The sequence below is a fragment of the Erpetoichthys calabaricus genome, chromosome 4 (genome assembly GCF_900747795.2).
Source record: "Erpetoichthys calabaricus chromosome 4, fErpCal1.3, whole genome shotgun sequence".
Lineage (NCBI taxonomy): Eukaryota > Metazoa > Chordata > Cladistia > Polypteriformes > Polypteridae > Erpetoichthys > Erpetoichthys calabaricus.
In genome coordinates this window covers 194,922,090-194,946,089 of record NC_041397.2, presented here as the reverse complement: position 1 = coordinate 194,946,089, position 24,000 = coordinate 194,922,090, and the positions used below count along the sequence as shown (strand labels likewise).

At 38.4% G+C, this 24,000-nt stretch overlaps 1 protein-coding gene across 1 annotated transcript in view; it reads right to left on the bottom strand.

Moving 5' to 3' along the window:
- LOC114650474 (C2 domain-containing protein 2) overlaps nucleotides 1–24,000 on the bottom strand; it is a 140,519-nt gene that overhangs the window by 70,959 nt on the left and 45,560 nt on the right. Inside the window, exons 4-5 of the mRNA XM_028800126.2 lie at nucleotides 10,090–10,194; nucleotides 6,938–7,045 (exon numbers count right to left, since the gene is read on the bottom strand). Coding sequence (XP_028655959.1) covers nucleotides 6,938–7,045; nucleotides 10,090–10,194 — 213 coding nt within the window. The remainder of the gene's footprint in view (nucleotides 1–6,937; nucleotides 7,046–10,089; nucleotides 10,195–24,000) is intronic.

Here is a 24,000-nt window from a genome sequence, read left to right as displayed (position 1 = left end):
CCGCCAAATTTGACATTAGGTAGCAGGTGTTTTTCTTGGAATGCGGTGTTCTTCTTCCACCATGCAAAGCGCTTTTTGTTATGACTGTAACCATTCTCACAATCCTGTGCATATGCCGCTCCTATATTTTTCTTGGCCTGCCAGACCTGGGTTTAACAGCAGCTGTGCCTGTGGCCTTCCATTTCATGATTACATTCCTTACAGTTGAAACCTCAGATAGCTTCTTGTAGCCTTCCCCTAAACCTTGATACTGAACAATCTTTGTTTTCAGATCTTTTGAGAGTTGCTTTGAGGATCCCATGTTGTCACTCTTCAGAGGAGAGTCAAAGGGAAGCACAACTTGCAATTGACCACCTTAAATACCTTTTCTCATGATTAGACACACCTGTCAATGAAGTTCAAGGCTTAACAAGCTAATCCAACCCAATTTGGTGTTGCAAGTAATCAGTATTGAGCAGTTACATGCATTCAAATCAGCAAAATTACAAGGGTACCCAAATTTTTGCACAGCCAGTTTTTCACATTTGATTTAATATCATACAACTAAATACTGCTTCACTAAAAATCTTTGTTCGGAAAATACCCCAGTACTCAGATGTTCTTAGGAAATGAAAGACATACCACGGTTATCTTTTTTGTTGAAAGTAAATTATTATGCAGGCTAAGAGGGGTTCCCAAACTTTTTCATATGACTGTATATACAGTAGAGTCTCGCTTATCCGACATAAACGGGCCGGCAGAACGTCGGATAAGCGAAAATGTCGGATAATGGGAGGTGTTAAGAAAAAGCCTATTAAACGTCAAACTATGTTATAATTTTACACATTACGAGCCTACTACAGTGGAACCTCAGTTCACGAACATCTCTGAACACGTACAAATCGGGTATAGGAACAAGCCAGATTCCCTTTTGGTTTGTGCACGCCGATGATTTCCGCACGTGTTCAGTCTCTCCCTGTGCAGCGTTAGAGAGAGAGCACAAGAAAGAGACACAGACAGACACATGCACGCGCAGAAGAGAGAGACACACGCACACACGCGAGAGAAAGAGAGACACATGTGCACACACACACGCACGCACGAGAAAGAGAGAGACACACGCGCGCAAGTGAGACCAAGAGAGACGCACGCACGCACACACGCGCGCAAGAGAGACGCACGCACGCACACACGCGCGCAAGAGAGACGCACACACACACACACACACACGCACAAGAGAGACGCACACACACAAGAGAGACGCACACACGCACGCCAGAGAGGGCCAGCCACATAATCCACTGTAATCATGTTTTACAACAAAACAGCAGAAAAATTTAACTGAAAAAATGAACTTAGCAACAAAAAATAGACTACGCTCACGCTCACAACTTGCAGTTCTTGTTGCCGATTGATGCGTTTTTTTTTTTTGCAGTGGGACGTCGGATAATACAGAATGTTGGATAAGCGAGACTCTACTGTATATATATTATATATACAGTTAGGTCCATAAATATTAGGACAGAGACAACTTTTTTCTAATTTTGGTTCTGTACATTACCGCAATGAATTTTAAATTAAACAACTCAAATTCATTTGCAGTTGCAGTTGAAGTGCAGACTTTCAGCTTTAATTCAATGGAGTGAACAAAACAATTGCATAAAAATGTGAGGCAACTAAAAAATTTTTTTTAACACAATCCCTTCATTTCAGGGGGTCAAAAGTAATTGGACAAATTAAATAACTGGAAATAAAATGTTCATTTCTAATACTTGGTTGAAAACCCTTTGCTGGCAATGACAGCCTGAAGTCTTGAACTCATGGACATCACCAGATGCTGGGTTTCCTCCTTTGTAATGCTCTGCCAGGCCTTTACTGCAGCGGCTTTCAGTTGCTGTTTGTTTGTGGGCCTTTCTGTCTGAAGTTTAGTCTTCAACAAGTGAAATGCATGCTCAATTGGGTTAAGATCAGGTGACCGACGTGGTCATTCAAGAATTTTCCACTTCTTTGCTTTAATAAACTCCTGGGTTGCTTTGGCTGTATGTTTTGGGTCATTGTCCATCTGTATCATGAAACGCCACCCAATCAATTTGACTGCATTTAGCTGGATTTGAGCAGACAGTATGTCTCTAAACACCTCATAATTCATTCGGCTGCTTCTGTCCTGTGTCACATCATCAATAAGAGAGAGACGCACTAGTGTACCAGTGCCACTGGCAGCCATGCACGCCCAAGCCATCACACTGCCTCCACCGTGTTTTACAGATGATGTGGTATGCTTTGGATAATTAGCTGTTCCACGCCTTCTCCATACTTTTTTCTTGCCATCATTCTGGTAGAGGTTGATCTTGGTTTCATCTGTCCAAAGAATGTATTTCCAGAACTGTGCTGGCTTTTTTAGATGTTCTTTAGCAAAGTCCAATCTAGCCTTTCTATTCTTGAGGCTTATGAGTGGCTTGCACCTTGCAGTGCACCCTCTGTATTTACTTTCATGCAGTCTTCTCTTTATGGTAGACTTCGATATCGATACGCCTACCCCCTGGAGAGTGTTGTTCACTTGGTTGGCTGTTGTGAAGGGGTTTCTCTTCACCATGGAAATGATTCTGCGATCATCCACCACTGTTGTCTTCCATGGACGTCCAGGGGCCTCATGTATAAATGGTGCGTATGCACAGAAATGTTGCATACGAACGTTTCCATGCTCAAATCGCGATGTATAAAACTTAAACTTGGCGAAAAGCCACACACATTTCCACGGTACCTCATACCCTGGCGTACGCAATTTCTCCGCTCGGTTTTGCAGACTGCCGGCACCCAGCGTCAAAGCAGTGCTACTGTTCCTGTGTGGTTACCCTTTCTTTCTTAGACCCACATTCCTGACATGGCTTTATAAATACACCTGAAACTAACTGCATATTGTTTATTAGTGTAATGCATCTGATTGTAATTAAACTGTAGCAATATAATGGTCCAGGGAATAGCCATAGTATTCCAAATACCATAACTGCTTTAGCGTTGTTACTCTCACTGCGTCTTCTTCTTCTTTCAGCTGTTCCCGTTAAGGGTTGCCACAGTGGATCATCTTTTTCCATATTACTCTCACTGCACCACTCGGAGTATTTATATCACTGTATCTGAGTGGGGAATCACAGCAGCAGCTGATCGGAAAGAGAATTATCGGTATACAGCATCAAGCAAATGCTTCAAAGCCTTTCCTATACGGACCTCACGATTCACAAACAGTTTAATCCCAAAAACTATAAACACACTCAATCAAGTGCTCCTTGTAGAACTGTTTGTACTTATAAGTACAATTACCTCACTGTAAACTTGCACTACAGTTATAATATTGCACAACCTGCGCCACTTTATAAAGCACTTATGATGACAATATCATTTTTAAGATGAAATGCAGCAAAATATGTTGATTTTATTATACAGATAAAACTTTAACCATTTAAATAATCTGTATTGTTAATAATTAAACATGTGAGGACACGGTGCCACAGTGCTAGCTAGTTCACGGATTGCTCCTGCCTTGCGCTGTATTCTTGCTGGTGCTGACGCGACACTGGAAGGATAGACGGATAGAATAATTAAAAATGTAGTACGAAGATATTTCAATGTTCCTTAAAAGTTTTGAAAAATTGCCGTTCTAAGCTTACAGATGGCTTAACGTCTATTACTGAGCTGATTGTGTGGCGATTGGGTACTTGGAAAACGAAAAGTAAGGACAGGAATTGGGGGTTAGTACGTTTGATAGAGACAGTACTTCTGCAATAAATTATTTCATCGAAGGTCACGCATGGCGCAGCAAGCCTCTTGCATGAGATATGAACAATCACTGCGCCACCGTGTTCCCATGTTTAATAACATGCTTTCATTCCTATCATCATAAAAATGATATCAAGTATACATCTCAGTATTTTAATTATTTAGAGAGCTGTAATATGCCGAATGTAATGGATTCTGTGTCCTGTCGGAGAAAGAACGGAAGCACGTAGTGATTCACACACATAGCGCACATGGAAGATCAAATACAGAACAAAGCATTTAACGTGCTACTTTAGTTACAATGGGATTTGAGAAACTATTAAAATAAACGATTTTAAGGTGAAGTTTAAGATGTTCTACTTTAATGACAAAATAAACTACATGATTAAAGTGGAAATTTCGAGATTAATGTTGACATTTCGTGCTTTTTTCCCCCACTGTGTGCCTATTTTTTTCTCTGTACCCTAATAAGCTTTCATATGACACTGAGACGGTGGGCTACGACTCGCCTTTTTACTGCGACTTTGATATGTGACAACTTCTTTTTTATTTCGGGCACTGTGAGACTTTGTGAACTTGAGCGTTCGAGTTTCTCCAACACTATGTCATTCGATCAACTTACTTTTGTTGATTTTGTTGTTTACCACTGTTTAAACCAACAAACAGTATGTTTTTCCTTTGCCTCCACTTGGTATTCGTTGAAATTCTTATATTTTCCCCCATGCTTTTCCCATTGTCTTTTCACAGAAGGCTATTTATATTGATTTGCAGATTCAAAGAGGCGTAATTCTGGGAGGAGTTGGGGCGGGACAGAAGGCGCATGCACGTGCGTTACTTTTCACGGTGATCGGGATTTATGTAGTGGAAGAACGTGGAAGTTTGTGTACGCACAGATTCCTGCATCTGGATTTTTCTGTGCGTACGCACATTCCCGCTTTTGTGCTTACGCCATGTTATAGTGTGAGTTCTACGCACGGCGTTATAGATAGATAGATAGATAGATAGATAGATAGATAGATAGATAGATAGATAGATAGATAGATAGATAGATAGATAGATAGATAGATAGATAGATAGATAGATAGATAGATAGATAGATAGATAGATAGATAGATAGATAGATAGATAGATAGATAGATAGATAGATAGATAGATAGATAGATAGATAGATAGATAGATAGATAGATAGATAGATAGATAGATAGATAGATAGATAGATAGATAGATAGATAGATAGATAGATAGATAGATAGATAGATAGATAGATAGATAGATAGATAGATAGATAGATAGATAGATAGATAGATAGATAGATAGATAGATAGATAGATAGATAGATAGATAGATAGATAGATAGATAGATACTTTATTAATACATGAGGCCCCAGGTCTTTTTGCGTTGCTGAGTTCACCAGTGCTTGCTTTCTTTCTCAGGATGTACCAAACTGTAGATTTTGCCACACGCAATATTGTAGCAATTTCTCGGATGGGTTTTTTGTGTTTTCGCAGCTTAAAGATGGCTTCTTTCACCTGCATGGAGAGCTCCTTTGACCGCATGTTGTCTATTCACAGCAAAATCTTCCACATGCAAGCACCACGCCTCAAATTAACTCCAGGCCTCTTATCTGCTTAATTGATAATGACATAACGACGGACTTGCCAACACCTGCCCATGAAATAGCCTTTGAGTCAATTGTCCAATTACTTTTGAGCCCCTGAAATGAAGGGATTGTGTTAAAAAAATGCTTTAGTTGCCTCACATTTTTATGCAATCATTTTGTTCACCCCACTGAATTAAAGCTGAAAGTCTGCACTTCAACTGCATCTGAGTTGTTTCATTTAAAATTCATTGTGGTAATGTACAGGACCAAAATTAGAAAAAAGTTGTCTCTGTCCAAATATTTATGGACCTAACTGTATTATATATATATATATATATATATATATATATATATATATATATATATATATATATATATATATATATATATATATATATATATATATATATATACACATACACATACACACACACACACACACACAAACATATACATACACATACACACACACACAAACATATACATACATATATATACACACACACATTATATTATATATATATATATATATATATATATATACATACACACATATACATATACATACTGCACTAGAAAATTGTAATAATTTGACATCCCCAGGACAGACTCAGGCAACAAAATCAACTGTAGTCAACAAGGCTGACATCCCCTCCAATTACAGTTTATGTAATGCAACATTGGCTTAAAACATGTCACGCAGCTCAGCCAATCCAAATGATCTGTACATCTATAGACGATTACACAAAGGGTCCATACTGTTAATAAAAGATATTCACACAGACATTTCAGCAAATGATAGCAGCGCATATGATAATTGTCAAAATTACAGCTCCAATAGCAAATCTCATAAATTCAAATTAGCAGACACTCAAAAACATCTCCTGCTGGTACTTTTTTGAACTTACTGTGTTGCTGAAATAAAATTTTCTGCATCAAATTTTATTTGATGAAACTCATACAAATAATCATCAACACAAACATACAACATAAGGACAACAGTAACTTTTATTCTCTAATAGCCTCCAAAAGCCAATCAAACAAAAAACACGATTAACCATATTCACAAATTAATGTGCAAGATGTTAATACGAAAATGTTTTGTTCATGCATCTCACAGTTTGTATATAAATACTGATACGAAATGTGGAAGTTATAGTCTTAATGAATTTTAGTCATTTACCAGACAGAAAAATGAACAGAATAGGTAGGGATACAAAGACACAGGTAAGACTTCAAAGGCTTTGTATTTCAGTCTGGAAAAGTAAAGGTAATGCACCAATGGTTTCCAAAGCAGTGATACTACTATATTAAACTGTGATGGAGGGGATACTTAATTACAAGGTTCGTACAGTTAGCATATGTTTACTAAGCATAAGTAATTAAATGCCTCAATTCAATATGCAAGTTAGGCAAAAACCTGAATTCACCCTACATTACCATCAACAGTATGTACTGCACTCCTTAAAGAAATCTAAACAGTTTATTGTAAAATTTCACAAACACATTGCTTCTTAAGCAGCTTTGAATTCAAGAAAAAAATTCTGTGATTTGTTTGTAAATATTGAAAGGAAAACACTCACCTTAAACTCTCTTTCATCTAAAGATTTTGTACTCAGAAGCACTGATGGATGGGCTGAACAAATTATATCACAAATTTGTTTTTTTAAAGTGATGCTATTAGCAGAACCCTGAACAGAAAAATGTAAACAAAAAAAATTCCATTATCAAGTGATAAACAATCTTTGAAAATAAACTGTTGTAACCTTTAAAATGAAACGAGTGGTCTAAAAGGCTGGCAAGGTCAATCATCTACTTTGAACAAATAAAATTAGTGCTGGGCGGTATGACCAAAATTCTGTATCACGGTATTTTTCAAAATCATACCAGTTTCACAGTATTCAACTGTATTTTTTTCCCATGCATGAGTGGATGTTAACCACATTTTCCACTGCAATTACTGCAGTAGACTGGCTAAGAATAACCTATTCCACTGTCATGAGAATTGTACAAAAAATATTGTCATGTGCACACAAGTATTAATACAGGTTTGCATGGCCCCATAAAGTGATAGTTTTCAAGGGGGTGGCACTAATGAAGAGAAGGAATCACATCGCATGACAGATGCAATCAAAATATAGAACCTCTTTATTAAACAAAGTTTGCAAACAACAAACTAAAATTTTGACAACATATTTTCAACCATCCAAAAAGGCATTTAGACTTAGTAAAATATCCAGAGGTCATTGTCAAAAGTTGTATTGCACTGAACATGTCTTAGAAAAGGAATTAATAGTAAATATTTTTTGTAAACCAACTACACTTTCTGTTAATGTTAAAAATCTCTGTCCACTGACATGTTAAAGTGACTTTTTAAACAACTTTACCATAATTAAACTGCATAATATTTAAACTAATAAAAAATAACAATAAAATAAATAATAGTGCAACTTCCAGTAATAATACTATTACTTCAAGCCCAGGTGCATTACACAGTATTCACCAAATAAAAATAAAATAAAACAAGTGCAACTTGGTGATGACATCTTTACCAACTGAACCATCATTAAGGCAAATTGCATTAATATGGACCTTGCTTCAAGCTAAGCTATATACATAAAAAATAAAACTGCAACTTGCACTTATAATGCTATTTGTGTTAAAGCCCTACGGAAGTATATTAGGGCCACAGTGAAGAAGAAAAAATACGGACACAGTGAAAAAATAAAAAAACTGTATGTCGAGAATAAAGTTGACATGTTGACTTTATTCTCGCCTTTAATGTCGAGATTAAAGTAGACATTTCCACTTTATTCTCAGTTTATTTTGTCATTAAAGTAGAATGTAGTAAACTAAACTTCATCCTAAAATCAATGTTTAATTTACTAGATTTTCTCAAACTCCGTCATAACTATTGTAGCACATTAAATGCTTTGTGTTAAGTGTTCCCCGACCCAGTTGTTAATCGCTACGTGCTTCTTAAACTGACTTCCGCTGCACTAAGAAGAGGCGCAGGCAGCTATCACCACACAGAATAGCTTCACTTCATGATATTCCTGCTCTCTGAAAATTTAGAATGCTAATATAAATACTTAATATCATTTTCATGATGAAATGCATTAAAGCAGGTATTAAACATGAATGGTAGTGTGGCGGTAGTGATGCTCCCTTGCAGTAAGGGGTCCCCAGGTGTACCTTCAGTTGAGAGAACTTTATGGGAGGTGTGATGAGGCTCCAAAAAAACTGGATGTATGAATGGGTATCGCACGGGTTTAACTTAAATATTGTCTAAATGTTGGGTTCGTGATCTGGAGGTCGGAGACACGAACACAGAATTCAATGGATGTCCTTCTGAGCGGACTTTCTTTATTGCATGCGTACTGTCTCTGCCTGACGTAACAAACCCCCAGTTCCTATCCTTCCTTTATCTTTCTCCACATAACCAATCACCACACGATAAACGTCTTTGTGAAATTAAAACTAGTTATAAACTTAGACCACGGAGTGTTCAGAACTTTAAAAAAATCTTTCTTATACATGTTTAATTATGCCAACCATTCAGGGTTGCGGCCATCCCAGCAAGCATCGTGTGCGAGGCAGGAGCAAATCCTGAACGTGGAGCCAGCACATCACTGGATGAATATGAGCAATAGATACACTAGCAGGGTCAATATAACGTAACAAAATCCCACATCCTACATGACTTAAAAAGGAAACTGAAGCACGCTGAGTAAGCCCACCAGAAAAACATGCAAATTCAAGGCAGGGAACACCTGGGACCCCCTTGCTGCGAGGCAGCAGTGCAACCTCCACGCCACCGTGCCCCCACAATGTTAATACATGCTTTAATGCATTTCATCATGAAAATTGTATCAAGTATTTTATCTTAGCATTCTAAATGTTCAGACAGCAGGAATATCATGAAGTTAATGTATTCTGTGTGCTGCCTGAGCCTCCTCTAAGTGCAAGAGGAAGTCAGTTTAAGAAGCACGTAGTGATTAACATGGCTCCGGGAACACTTAACACAAAGCATTTAATGTGCTACATAACTTATGACGGGGTTTGAGAAAATCTAGTAAATTAAATATTCATTTTAAGATGAAGTTTAGTTTACGATGTTCTACTTTAATGACAAATTTCGATAATAAAGTCAACATGTCCACTTTAATTTTGACAAACGGTGAAAATAAAGTAGAGATGTCGAGAATAAAGTCAACATGTCATCACACTATTACACAGTATTGAAAAAAAAAATAAAACAAGTACAACTTGGCTTGCAGTGTTATCCAGTAGTATAGAAACAGTATTCACACATTTGAACATAATGGTCCACATCCGACATGGCTCCTTTTTTGGGCAAAAGTTCTTCTGTGTCATCACGTTCAACTTTATTGTCTGCTACAGCTTCAGTTTTGGAATGTTCTCTGTCGATTTTCACCATTCAATACCTCCACTAACGCATGTACTCCATTGTATGCGTGTTTAGCGGTGCAGCAGTGAAAAAGGTCCCTCCTTAAACAGTTTCCCGCTGCGCCACGTTACGAACGTTGTTTAGGCTATTTAAACCAGTGTTGTGGTATAAGAAAAATCCATATCATAACAAAAATAAAAAACGTTTTTTGGTATGAACCGGTATAACGCCCAGTACTAAAACACACATAACTAAATGTAATTAAAAGTAAATTTTACAGTAACATTAAAATTTAATATATGATGCCATTTAACAACAACTGACCTCAGTATTATTCTTCGGTGATAGGCTAAAATTATAGTCATCAAGCTGTAAAAAGGACCACGTCACTTGAATGTCACCCTCGGATTCCTTCAACTGCAGCTCCAACTGAAACAAAAATACAAGTAAACTATGAATATAAAAACAGGAAAGTTTAAAACCTCAGAACAACTAAAAATTTCATACAGTAGCTTGGTTGTGTTCATATTTGTAATGTTGAATGTTTTAAATTGTGGCCTTATTTAAGGACGAGTAAAAGTTTATTTAATACTACAAAAATCTACACTGCCTGTTGAAGACAGGTATTAGAATAATTAACCAATATTTGCTCTCTCTTGCCCTGCATGTACCATTAAGCCTTCTCTATATCCATGTGTATCTGAACCTCTCTTGACTGGCACTCCCCTCTGTCAAGTGTGCTTTTGTAAAACCTGCTTCTCAGACTCTTGTCATTATTTTCAAGATGCAGTCAGCTTTTATAGTTCCCATCTTCAAAGGTCACTTACTCGGCATGTCTCATTTATGTTTTTTCGTTCTCATGTGTCTCGCGCTTTCACTTCCATTTTTGATCACATTACCAAAGCCAAACTGACCAATTAGATTGCTCACAGGGACTGGATATACACACAGTCCTCAGTGTATTATTATATAGTGGTATTTTAACATATGAAACAATCCGCAATAAAAATAATGAAGTGTATTAGGTGTCTTCAGAAGAAATTCACTATTTAAAGTCAATTTCCTAACCCACTTAGTCCTAACAGTGTCTTGGTGGTGCCAGAGCCTATCCCAGCTAGCACAGGGTGCATGGCAGGAACAAATCCTGGAAAGGGTGCCAGCCCATCACAGGGCAAACACACACACCCACACCAATAAAATACATTTCTTAATGGTTTGAGTCTTTAATTGGTTAAACTATGCACTGTCATACACGGGACATTGGAAGTGTCTCATGCGTATGGGGTCAAGTAAAAAATACAGGGAAGGTTACTGGTATGACACTGCCACTAACGCAATTTTTGTTTCATTTAGACTAGAGGAGAACTCTCTGGAAAATGGCTGTCGTCAATTCTGCCACTTTCACCTCCTCAACTGCTTAACCACCACCATATAGTAAATCACTGTTTACTGTGGGCCTCACTTCTCAGCAGTATGGAACTTCTCAATTTTAAAAAAAAATTCATTTTCAAGCTGCCAGAGCAAATGAAACATCATATATGAATATATTTCTCTGAAAAATCTTATTTTTTTCTACAACAACAACAACATTAAACATGGCCTCCTTTGGAGCTCAAACCCTTCTTTTATTTTTTTTCATTTTTTTTTTTTTTTTTTACAGCACAAACATGTTTATTTTCAGCTGATGACAAAGAAATTTGTGGGTAGTCTTTTGTATTGTCTCATCTCTCAACATATGTTCAGGATTCTTCTATGACAGTGTCACTGAGCAGTGGTGCAGTCATTCTTGGCAAAATGCAAGTAAATGTATAACTCAGTATGCATAAGTGTGGCTCCAAAAGGGTAACTGGACATCCTCAAAGATACAACATCCCTAATTAGGTAATTTTTCAGGGCACAAGTGTTATACTTAACCATACTAATAAAAATATACTTTTTACTATACAGTGTAGGAGAAATTTTCAGTATAGAACACTGAAATTAATCATTTAAAAAAAAGTATACAGATTTGCATATTTAAATATAGTGCTCTCATTTTTATCATCGCAATTGTATTTTTAGGTAATTTGGTCATCTTTATACACACACATACATACATATATCCATCCATTTTCCAACCCACTGAATCCAAACACAGGGTCACAGGTGTCTGCTGGAGCCAATCCAAGGCAACACTGGGCACAAGGTAGAAACCAATCCCAGGCAGGGTAGCAACCCACTGCAGTGTATATATATATATATATATATATATATATATATATTTATAGATAGATAGATAGATAGATAGATAGATAGATAGATAGATAGATAGATAGATATACACACACACACACACACACACTGGTCCATAAATATTTGGACAGAGACAACTTTTTTCTATTTTTGGTTCTGTACATTACCACAATGAATTTTAAATGAAACAACTCAGATGCAGTTGAAGTGCAGACTTTCAGCTTTAATTCAATGGGGGTGAACAAAACGATTACATAAAAATGTGAGGCAACTAAACCATTTTTTTTAACACAATCCCTTCATTTCAGGGGCTGGGAATCGATTAAAAAAATTTCATAAATGTATGTAATTGTATATGTGTATGTAAAACGTAATTATAAAATTAGTACATAAATTATGAAGTAAACACACACTCATTCATAAATTTATTGTAGAATCAACACAAAGGAATTAAAAAAACACAACTGCATAGTTTAAAATTTAATAAATTAATTTAAAAATGTACACTTTTAACAAAGTACTACTTGAGCAAGTACAACTGGAATTTGAATGCAATCCTAAAAGGCAAGTTGAAAATTTGTTGAAAAGGCAATAAACAAATAAAAAAAAGAGACCAAAGTATTGATTATCAAATTGGCACAACATATGAGACACAGACATTTCGAAGTAAAAATTAAATGATTGAAATGATGGATGACTGTTGACTTTAAATGCACTACTGAAGACTGATTTAATTGAAAGAATAAGAATCTCTTAAAAGGGTATACAGTAGCCTCCTTAGCATTGCATTTTGTCCCAAAAAGACATGTAAAAAGTGTTCTATAGTTTTCGACATGATAAATGACATTTTTATTAAATCTCAAAAGTATAATAATGATACAAATAATAATAGTAACGATGAATAAAAATAATAATATGAAATGAACAATAATAACAGTAATAATAATAATGCTACTAATGATGCCAAAACGGTATATAATCTCAAAATGATTCCTTTGTGTGGTATATCTTAACGCATGGTGAAATACACAATCCAACGTCAAAGTCGGGACAAAAATAGTGTGTTTCTTTGTGGATTTTCTTGCCAGACTGACCAGTTTTTGAACAGCACACTGCACAGGTGGGATTCTGCTTCTCTGTTGGCAGTATATATATTCAATGAAATGTCTACTAATAAGATGCTCTGGATTGATTTGCAATGTGCTGGATTGATCTGCGATGTGCTGGATCGACCGCATCTCTTTAGCGATAGTGTCAACTGTGAATGTGCGGCAATGATTTGTTCAACTAGCTGACGTGAAGTTTGCATGAGAGACAGTTCTGTCAGCTTTGTGTCTGAACATCACAAATGTATTCCAAATGCACTGTTGAGAAGATGGCTAAATATCTTTTTGTAATATTTCATTTGTCCCTTTCTCATAACCATATGGAAAGGCAATTCCTCATCAGCACGATCTACACCGCCCATTGTGTTATTGCAGTCGACCACAACATAATGTTAGTAACCTGTTTGTTGCCTCCAGCCTTAACAGTGATTGTTGTCGCATTATGCACAGTACTGAGACAACAAACCTCTTTTTTGTCTTTCTGTTTCATCACAAGCAGTTTACCTTTTCGCCAGGCTGCAAATGCACCTCGCTTTAGTTTTGCTCTGACAGTCTTCAGGCAAGCCATGATGGTTGGGACTCACTATTGCATATGTGTCAGTCTTTCTTTGCAGCAAGATTTCAAATAGGTCTGGTGACGAATAAAAATTGTCCATGGTTACACAGTAATCTTGATCAAGTGCAGCATCCATCAAAGTTAGCGCCGACAATGTAGCAAATCGGTACTGATTATATTTATCATAAAGCTTTGTTTCTTTTCCCATATACGGAAAAAAATTGTAAATGTATCCAGTCTTAGATTCACAGAGCATGTAGAATTTTTTCCCAAATCTTGCTCTCTTTGACGCAATGTACTGTATCCATGACAGCCTGTTCTTATAAGTCACAAGACTTTCTTCTCTGCGGACATCACGATCTGGAATGTGCACATTATGGAAACTTGCCAAAATGGCGTGGTATATGTCACAGAATTCTTTCAGATTTTGTGCTGGATGGGTATTCTTATCAAAGTCTTCATTGTTTGTAAAGTGGAGATATTTCATGATCAGAGAAGAACTTCACTCTGACACAATCTCTCCAAAGAATTCCAACATTTTGCTCTTGGACCAGTACCACGCTGCTCGGATTTTCCTACAAGTCCCCACAATATCAATAAACCCCAAAAGGCCCAGATGTCATCAGCAGATACCGATTCCCATCTTTTTGAAAGGGAAAACAGATTACATGTGTGCTCATTTGCCTGACACTGTTCAGCATAGTGGTTCGTCTCTGCAACTATTCTTTGGATTATGTCATAATCTAGGAATAACTTCAGATAAGTAATTGGACCTTGGTTGGCAATATCCACTTTTATTCCTGGCCATCCCACAAAATCAAAATGAGGTGGTGCAGGTTTATTTGCAGCACTGTCAATAGGAACCCAAATGCGAGCATCAGTTTAGGATTTATCAGAATCACTTTCGCTCTCACTGTGTTTCTATTTCACCACCCGAAGACAGATTTATTTCTTCATCTCTGCTGAAGAGAGGCTCCTCGACATCCTCAATATCACTGTTACCATTAGTAGAATGTAACACTTGTGCTGCAGAAAGACATTTCTTCCCAGACACCAATTTCAAGGTTGTTACTAGGACTTTGCTAGTCACATAGCTGCAATCTGTCACAGGTTACGTTTGGGTGTAAACCTTACACAAGATGCGTCGAAACCATTGCCCAAGTGGAACTCGGGTCTGAAGCTTACGCAACACGCATCTAAACCACTGTCCAAGCAACACTTGGGACTAACTCTTTTGGCTCTTCTTTTACAGACTGAGTAATGCTTGGGTTTAACAGTAAGGGGGTTAAAACTTCTGTTAAAACTCCGGAAATACTACCCTTAATTGTTCATCACCATCAATGACTTGATAATTATACTGTACACAAGTGTTTTTCAACTTGTATGCCATGGAATTAACAGTGTAGTGCCCCTGGGTCGTGACCTGAGGGAGATACGCTCCTCAGGCGGTCAAGACCTGTCTGAGGAGGACGAGGCTACCTGAAGACATAAAATCAGCTCTGTGATCACTATTTTGCACACACAGCACTTAGAGAGAACTTCAGCAGCCAAGAGATGTGTCGGGAGTCCACCTGCCTGGGTGCATGTTCGTCAGAGACTCTCGCACAATCTGAAGAACAGTGGTCGTATAAGTTGCCTCTGACCCCGGGTCCGTGGAGTAAGGCAGAGAGAGAACCGCCTGTATGAGCGGGTAAAGGGATGAAACAGCTGGAAAATGTGTCAAAAGTTCTATGTACTGTGTCTGCATACATCAATCTCTGAGCTGCTTTTATTGCCGCCATTCCCACCCTAAAGTGGAGGTAATTACCCGCCAGGCCAGGGGGTGAAGGAGTGCACTAAACCTACTTATGTTATCTCTGCAGGTCAAATACGGGAAAACCTGTCTGATTTAACATTACGTCCGGTCCTGGCACCATGACAGGCGTCACGTTTGGCTTTGTCTTTAAATCTGCCGTCTTTTCTTCAGTCAAATCAGTTCAATCTGGAACTCAACCTATGCACATCAGTGTTCATTACAAGATCCTTTTGCAGCCAGGGACAATATATGGGTGGCTGCCCCAAACCTTTTTCTGTGTGTTGAGACTATTTCTTTCACATTATATTCCACACTTGCTGTCAGTCCTCCCAGTCCTATGCAAGTTTGCCAGGCTTACCTCACCAGGGCACAAATTCTCATTTTAAGATCCACAGATCCCCACGTCTTAAAACATAACTCATCTTCCAACCTGCCTTGTACTACAGCCACAGGACAAGTCAAGCCTAAATCTTATTCTGCCTTTACAATCAGGATACCTATAGATCCTTGAACATATATTTTGCCCTCCTTTCCTTCTGGCCTGGAAATGTAGTCATTTCACTAAGCCTGCCAAAATATTCAGCCTCATACTATTGTCTAGATCAGTGTTTTTCAGGTTTTCTTCTTTGGTGGCACACTTTTTGTAACCAAAAACATCACAAGGCACACCACCATCTTACTAACCACAAACATTATATTTCATACTTGTGCTCAACTGTCCAAAAGGGTGGGACTACCGAAGAAGACAGTATAAAAGCAACTCCAAGATCAGCATTCACAGACTTGGCACTTAGTGACCATGTTGCTGGCTGGCTCAGCTGCTTCGTCCCTTTGCCAGCCCCTATCTACCTCAGAGGCAACTTGTATACCCACTATCCACTGGTCCTGAGAAACTTGCTGGCAACCAGATACCCAGATAGGAGGACTCTAGCAGCTTGGAGATGCATCAGAAGTGTTCCAAGTGTTGTGTCTGCAACATAGCAATCACAGAGTTGCTTTAATACCAGCTTCTCCTGGTAGTCCTGTTCACCTCAGACAGGTCTCGACCACCTGAGGAGGCTGTCTCTCTCAGGTTGAGACCCAGGTGCGCTACACTATTATTTCCAAAACACACTGGGGTAGCTCTCATGGCACACTGGTTGAAAAAAACACTGGTCTAAATAACTGATTACTTAAATCCCACTTGTATTTTTCAGAAAGATGTTATAGGTCTCATACCCCCATCATTGTCCCCAGCACTTTGGTATCGAAACTTTGAAAAAATAAACAGGGAAAGCAAAAAAGGCATTACTTACACCACATCCAGTTAGCTAACTCCATTTGTCCTAACAAGAGCTGGAAAAAGTTGGTGCGCAAGATTGTCCTTGATCACTTAACTGCTGATGAATTCTTAAGACAGGTTGGTATTTGTATTCTTTGTTCTTCAAGTGAACAATTTATGAAGGGGTGTTTCATTAAAGAAATAAACACATTTTCTTTGATTTCTGAAGTGACACTTGAAGATTCCATCTAAGTCACGCTCGTTCACCTATAGTTACGTTAATGGCGGGAACCATTGATGTGAACATGAAATAGCGTGTTGATGATTGTCCAATCACATTAGATTATAAAGACCTAAAACAATACTAATTTGCTGCCAATAAATGTAGGAGTGTCCATGGCTCAGAGAGCTGCATCACCAGAAAAATCTGAAAACATCCAATTAAAGGGTAGGCTCAGGTCATCTACTTGCCAAAAGATCAAGGACTTGCATATACTTTCATTTAGCCAGCCTCCTTTCCTCAGGAAATAAAGGTATTCACATAGAAATTAAACGTCGGAACCAATTTTTAATGGATGTTGACATCAGGCAAGTGCAAATAAAGAAATGTATTTCATGATTATTTTGTATTACCTAATTAATTTAAGTAGTTTTTTTTTAATTGGTTTGGGCAGCGCCCCAGCATCCTGCATCATATACCGCCAATGACCACCAAAGTAAAAAACGGTTGGAAAACACTGCTCTACCTACACCTTTGCTCCTGGCACACTGAAAAAAATATATGTAGCTGCTATCTCACTTCAAAACTGACACCATGCATTACTTGGATGGTTATTTTGCATTCTTTGCATAAATTAGCAAATACACTGCAAACTTGAACACGGAGTAGTAGGAGTAGGTGGTTGGGAGCATGCACTAATACAGCACATTGCTGCACCCACCACATGACGAACCACATGACGAACCACCTCAGGACACCAACTTAGTAGGTAAGGATAATAATTAATGACTTCTGTTTCATAGAATGTTGTCATTAAATTAGGGCAGGTAGCACTGTAAACTAGCTGGCAGACTGGAGAGTTAAATATAGAGGTACTAGAGATTTATTATTCAGTGGCACTAAAACCAAAATAACTTATTTGACAGTTACGTGATATGACACTGATTTAATATTCTTAAAGAATGTGTAGTTTTTACCTTCACAATTTTTCTCTGGAATTGCACCAGGGCTGCAGTAAACACCCCCTCCCCAGCCTCTTTCCTCCCTCTCCCTTGCACCTATGTCAGTATATATCTCTCTATCATAAAAGGAAATCCTGGAACAACGCTTTCTTGGAGATAATTTCAACTCCCGCAAGAGATAATTTCAGGTCCCAAAAGACGAGACTTTCTGCCAAGAGATTTTGACAAGTCCCGCCCTTCTCTCAAACATTTACAATCACACCCACGGTCCAATCAATTCTCATTCGTGTGAATGCTATTGTCGGACACAGTTCCTATGCTCTCCGCTCCAAGTGGGGTCGGAAATAAAAGACAAAGAGTAAAAGACAAAGTAGAACTTCGTAAAGAGGTTCAAAAACGTTGGCGCGATACACATGCAGAGCAGGTTAGAGATTATGAAAGTACTAAAATTCGAAAGACTAAAAAAAAAAAAAAACTGATAGTAAAGATCGCTTTAGCGCTAACAAACAAATTATTACTCAGTGAAATAACAGAACAGCGAAAAGAGCTCGAATATACGGACATAGATAATATGACAGAAGTATGTATATATTGTTGGGCTTTAAACTTTAAGTCGCAGACTTGTAGATCTTGTAATTTGTAATTCGTGTTGCCATCAGGGGAAAGTAGCGTTTCTTCCCAATGAAGAGACCTATCCACGAGAATTAAAAGATTTGTTGTTTGGTGAAAGTGAAATCCACATACACATGTGGCAGAGATGAGAAGCGGCTGGCACATAGCGCGCCGTGGGGTTGGCAAGCGAAGCGAGCAGGTGGCTAAGCCCCATAGCAAAGAAAAAAAAATGAACACTAGTGCTATGTATTGACACGTGGCATATCGTTGTGAAGCTACCTCTGGATGCAACAATATTTTTAGTGCCTTAAACAGACCAACTTAATCGCAAAAATTAATGCATTAACTTTTCCAGGCCTTATATGGCATTATAAAAAAAAAAAAAAAAGAAAATTAGCCAGCCTGTTTTTTATTTGTCTATATTTAGATAACCAACCTACATATTCAAAGAACAAGTCCTATGTGCTCCCAACCCAACAACAGTCACCTGCAACCCAAAACTGACTGAGAAACATTGGTTTAGGGTGTGTGTGTGTGTGTGTGTGTGTGTGAGAGACTAGCTCCGGGGAGCCCTGTCCAGAGCCATTTCCTGCCAAGTGCCAAGGGCTGCCAGCAAAGGCATTGTCCCCACCCCCATAACCTAGGATTGGAAGAAGCTGGTATGAAAATATATGTATGCAGTTAGTTTACTCCTGACACGAAATGCATAAGGCAAAATGCAAAAAAGGGGACATCTTGTACTAAACAGTATAACTTTGCAATACTATGGGGTATGACATTTAAACTTGGTACAATGATAGCTGACAGACTGGGGCACTAAAAATAATTCCAAGGTTTTACATCATAAAATGTCTTGGCTATGTACTGTAAAAATCCTTTTTTTTCTGGACAGAAATCCTTTTAGTGACAATTTTTTTTTTAATTTGGTTAACACAAGCGTTTTTAATCATATAAACTCTTTCAAAAATCTGGAGTGTTTTGGTGACTCCTTCAGCCATTTGTAGGTCCTTAATTACATAAGTAGAATAATAGCCATTTATTCTTGGGTATGTAATTTAGGCTCAATAATACCAAAAACCCCTAAGAGCATATATAAAAAATATAAACGGTATATATTTAAAAAGATATATTGATTTACTAGAAGCAAATTTTTCAGATCAGAAGTACATGTCGCTCATTCAATCCAGATCACAGCCACAATATTACACTTCTGCATGTAAACATCCACTCACCTATTTTCTGAAACCACTTAAATGCAAAGATTAGAGTCATGGCAGGTCAAAAATCTAATTTCCCAGAAGTCAAGGAAAAGCACTGACCAGCTCTGATTATTTCATAACACAATGTACACAAATGGTGCTTGATTTTAAAAAAAATACTGTGCTTCCAGAATGTATATCAATTGGCTGTGGAAAGTACAGGGTGAGCCAAAAAGAAGTACCACATTTCAAACGTTTATTCTAAAAATTGTTACAAGATAAAATAAATTTCATTACGACACAAGAAAGGGTATACAAAATAGATTTTTTTCAGCGTGTTTTAAAATTTGTCTTCAAGGTGGTGGCCATCTTTAGCGATAGACTCTTCGACACAATTTCTGAACGCTCTCATGACACATTTGGCCATTTCAAAGGAAATAGTGGAGATTTCATGGTGAATAGCTTCCTTGAGGGCTTCAAGATTTTGAGGTCAGTGTGTGTATACCTTCAACTTGTGATAGCCCCACAGGAAGAAATCTCAAGGAGAGTGATCAGGTGAAAGTGAAGGCTACCCAACATCGCCGCGCAGGGAGATCAGATTTCCCGGAATCATCTCCCGCAAAACTTGCATGGATCTCCGCACCACATGAGCTGTTGCTCCATCCTGTCGAAACCTGGCATCCACCACATCCACTTCTTCCAGTTGGGGCCGCAAAACATTCTCTAGCATTTCAATGTAATGTTCTGAAGTGACTGTGACCATTGCTTCCCCCTTCTCAAAAAAGTAAAGGCATACAATGCCAAATTCTTCAACAGTGCACCAAACTGTAACATGCTCACTGTGCAGGGGTCTCTGACGAAGTTCACAAGGGTTTGTTTCAGCCCAATAGTGAAAGTTTTTCTTATTTACACAACCATTCAATTGGAAATGTGCCTCGTTGCTGCACATGATGATGGCATCTCGATGAACGGTTTGCAGAATGTTTGTGCAAATTCTCTACGGTTGTCCCAGTCTCTCTCAGCGAGTTCCTGCACTACCACCATTTTTTATGGATGGAAATGAAGGTCCTCATGCAAAATTCTCCTCAAAGACTTGTTGGAAATGCCTAAGGCAGATGCATGTTTGCGTGCTGAACATCTAGGAGACTGCAAAATTGATGTCCTTACAGCTTGGATGTTTTCAGGCATTCACACAGTCCGAGGACAGCCTGGAGATATTCTGTCCAATGATGTACCCGCCTGTGTAAATTTAGCCACCCACTAAAGAATTGTTTTCCCGATTTGGGATGTCACCATTAGGAGGAATGCTAAAGTGCATTCAGAAGGCGCATTGCGTAGTGATGATGGATTCTTTGTTTTCGTAGAACGTTTTGACAGCCAAAGCACAGTGTGCACCAGACTAAGGCATGTTGCCGACTAAAAACTACAAGGGATCGCCTACGAAAGGACCCCCACCCCAACCCACTTGGCTGCATCTAACACGCGCAATGAGCTTGAGAAATGTGGTACTTCATTTTGATACACCCTGTATTATACGCTACTGTTAATGTCACAAAGAAGTAAATCAACTTAAGGTCCTGATAACTGCAATATAAATTACACCTTTGATGAACAAATGTAAATAATAAAACCATCTGTTAAAATACATCTTTCTTTAAATTGATAAACTGCTTGTTAAAGAATATCTTTCACAACTTTGGGAGTGTGACAGAAATATAATTTAACTCTTTGATGTACGAATTGTAAATAACATCCTGTTTGTCTAGTTCAGGTTTTAAAATGCACTATCCCACTTGGTTCAAAACATATAAGACATGGTACTACTGGTTCCCAGAAAATTCTGATTAAAAAATAAATTTGGTCCAAGTGGGTGTCATAATCTTTTTCTTTAAGGAATGCCAAATTCCTAAATTTATAGGGATTCTACAATATTTAATACCAAAGACAATTCCATTGGAAATTCAATTCCAGTCTGTTTTCACTAACCAAAACTGGGTAATTCTGGTTATTTTACTTTTCATGACTTTGTAGCTTCTGTATACTTTACTAGCCATGTGCGCCCAACTACGTTGCGCGTGTTAAAGTTGTCTGTGAAGGTCTCCCTGTTTAAACACAGCTGCCAGTCGTGAACTGGGCCCTTCATCGCACAGCATTATGATTTTTTATAAGGGAAACAAAATTACAAAACAAAACCCTTGGACATTGATTTGATAGGAATGGCCTACTCGGAATCACTGTCCGAATAGTAATTATGTGGTGGTGTAGGAGCATTTCTGCTTCTCTCCGTTCACAGTCCGTCTCATTTTCACAACACTGTCGTTTCCTCTCACGATCTCTTCTCAACCTTTCTTCAATCTCGCAGGTTGCTTTGTGGCAATCCAAAGAGTAAGGCAATATACACGGAGCAATGGTTATAAAAGGGGTACACATAGGTATCCAGGCTCTTTAAAGCATAAATAGGAATCACTTCACTGACATGTGAGCAAGCCAGGGTACAACTGTGAGACGCGCAGCACTCGCCGGCTACAACGTAACAATAATAATTTCCGGAACGTGCTGTTACGTTTTCATTCATTTTACCCACTGTCTTTCTTTCATTCATATGTTACGTAGGCACGTACCTTTTATCTTCGACAATCTCATTCTCTAACCAGGCCTCAGGAGCTAACCAGCGTAACACTGTCCACCACCCCTTTCGTTATTCCGGCACATTGTTGACATCCGTGAGTAACAACAACGAACTTAACTGGAAGGTGGTCTACGCATGCGTGGAATTCGCGGACAAACAAAGATCAAGATCCAAATGAAGATTATATATAAAGATTAGTTAATTTAAAGCACAACAATTTGTTTAGTTTGAATGTCTGTGTTTTGAGGTGTGACTGGAGTACTACAGTCTTCAGTAGTATAAGCCTGGAGGAGATTCTTAATGCAATGCCTATGTTTTAGCTGTCTCTCTACTGCCATCTAGTGCTTCTTCTTCTAATTCATTCGCGGACAAACAAAGATCAAGATCCAAATGAATATTATATATAGAGATAACAAACTTTCTTCTGATATACAGGACCTGTAACCTGAAAAAGCAAGTATCTATACTAATAAAAGGCAAAGCCCTCACTGACTCACTCACTCACTCACTCACTCACCACTAATTCTCCAACTTCCTGTGTAGGTGGAAGGCTGAAATTTGGCAGGCTCATTCCTTACAGCTTACTTACAAAAGTTAGGCAGGTTTCATTTCGAAATTCAAAGCGTAATGGTCATAACTGGAACCTCTTTTTTGTCCATATACTGTAATGGACTGCAGCTTGCTGGCCGTGGGAGGCGGGGTTGTGTATCACGTCATCACGCCTCCCACGTAATCACGTGAACTGACTGTGAACGCAGTACGTAGAAAACAAGGAAGAGCCCCAAAGAGCGCTGAAGAAAACATTCATTACACAATTGAGAAGGCAGCGAACGAGTGACGCACACAAGCATATTCATAAGTGCAGCTAAGGCGGAAACAAAGCACGGTGTAAACCGTAAGTTTAAATTAAGTTTGGCAAGATTGCTTTTCTCCTGTACAACTATAAGTTGCATTCTCAACAGTAAGCTTGCACGACTTGGTCATATTACAACCGGAGTGCTGAACTGACAACGTGGTATACAAAGAGAACTATAACAATCGTAATAAACGAACAATAAAACAATTCAGAACCGCTAAGCAAGGAGAAAGGACGGCCTTATATGGCGTTCGTTTATAAAACAGCGGACAGGCTGTGTAAAGGCAGCTTCACAAAAAACCAGATCCTTAACAAATTGTTATTGGTATATTTTCCCTCAATTTAAAAAGGTTTTCTTTTCCTCTTAATTAAAATTTAAAAGCAATACTTCACCGCTGCGAAGCCCCTCTAGCGCTGACGTCCGAGGTTCGATTCCTGTAAGGGAGTGCAGTGAGTGTGTATGCCCGATGAGCCAAGAATTAGGGAGAAACACGTGTTGCGTACTCTTTGCATTATTTGACAGTAAACTATTTTCAACCATTCTATGATCTGCTTCTCACAACTGAAGGCACCGTGGGTGATGTTAGCTGACTTGCTGGCCAACCATAAGCGTTACCTGGTAGGTAACCACCATACAATCAGATTGTGATTCAGACTACAAATGCCGTGAATGTAATTACTCCGATCTACATGCTGTCAAATAAACGAACCACACGCCATGGCGCAACGTTAGGGGCTTCGCCTCTAGCGCTGACGTCCGAGGTTCGATTCCCGTAAGCGAGTGCAGTGAGTGTGTACGCCTGATGA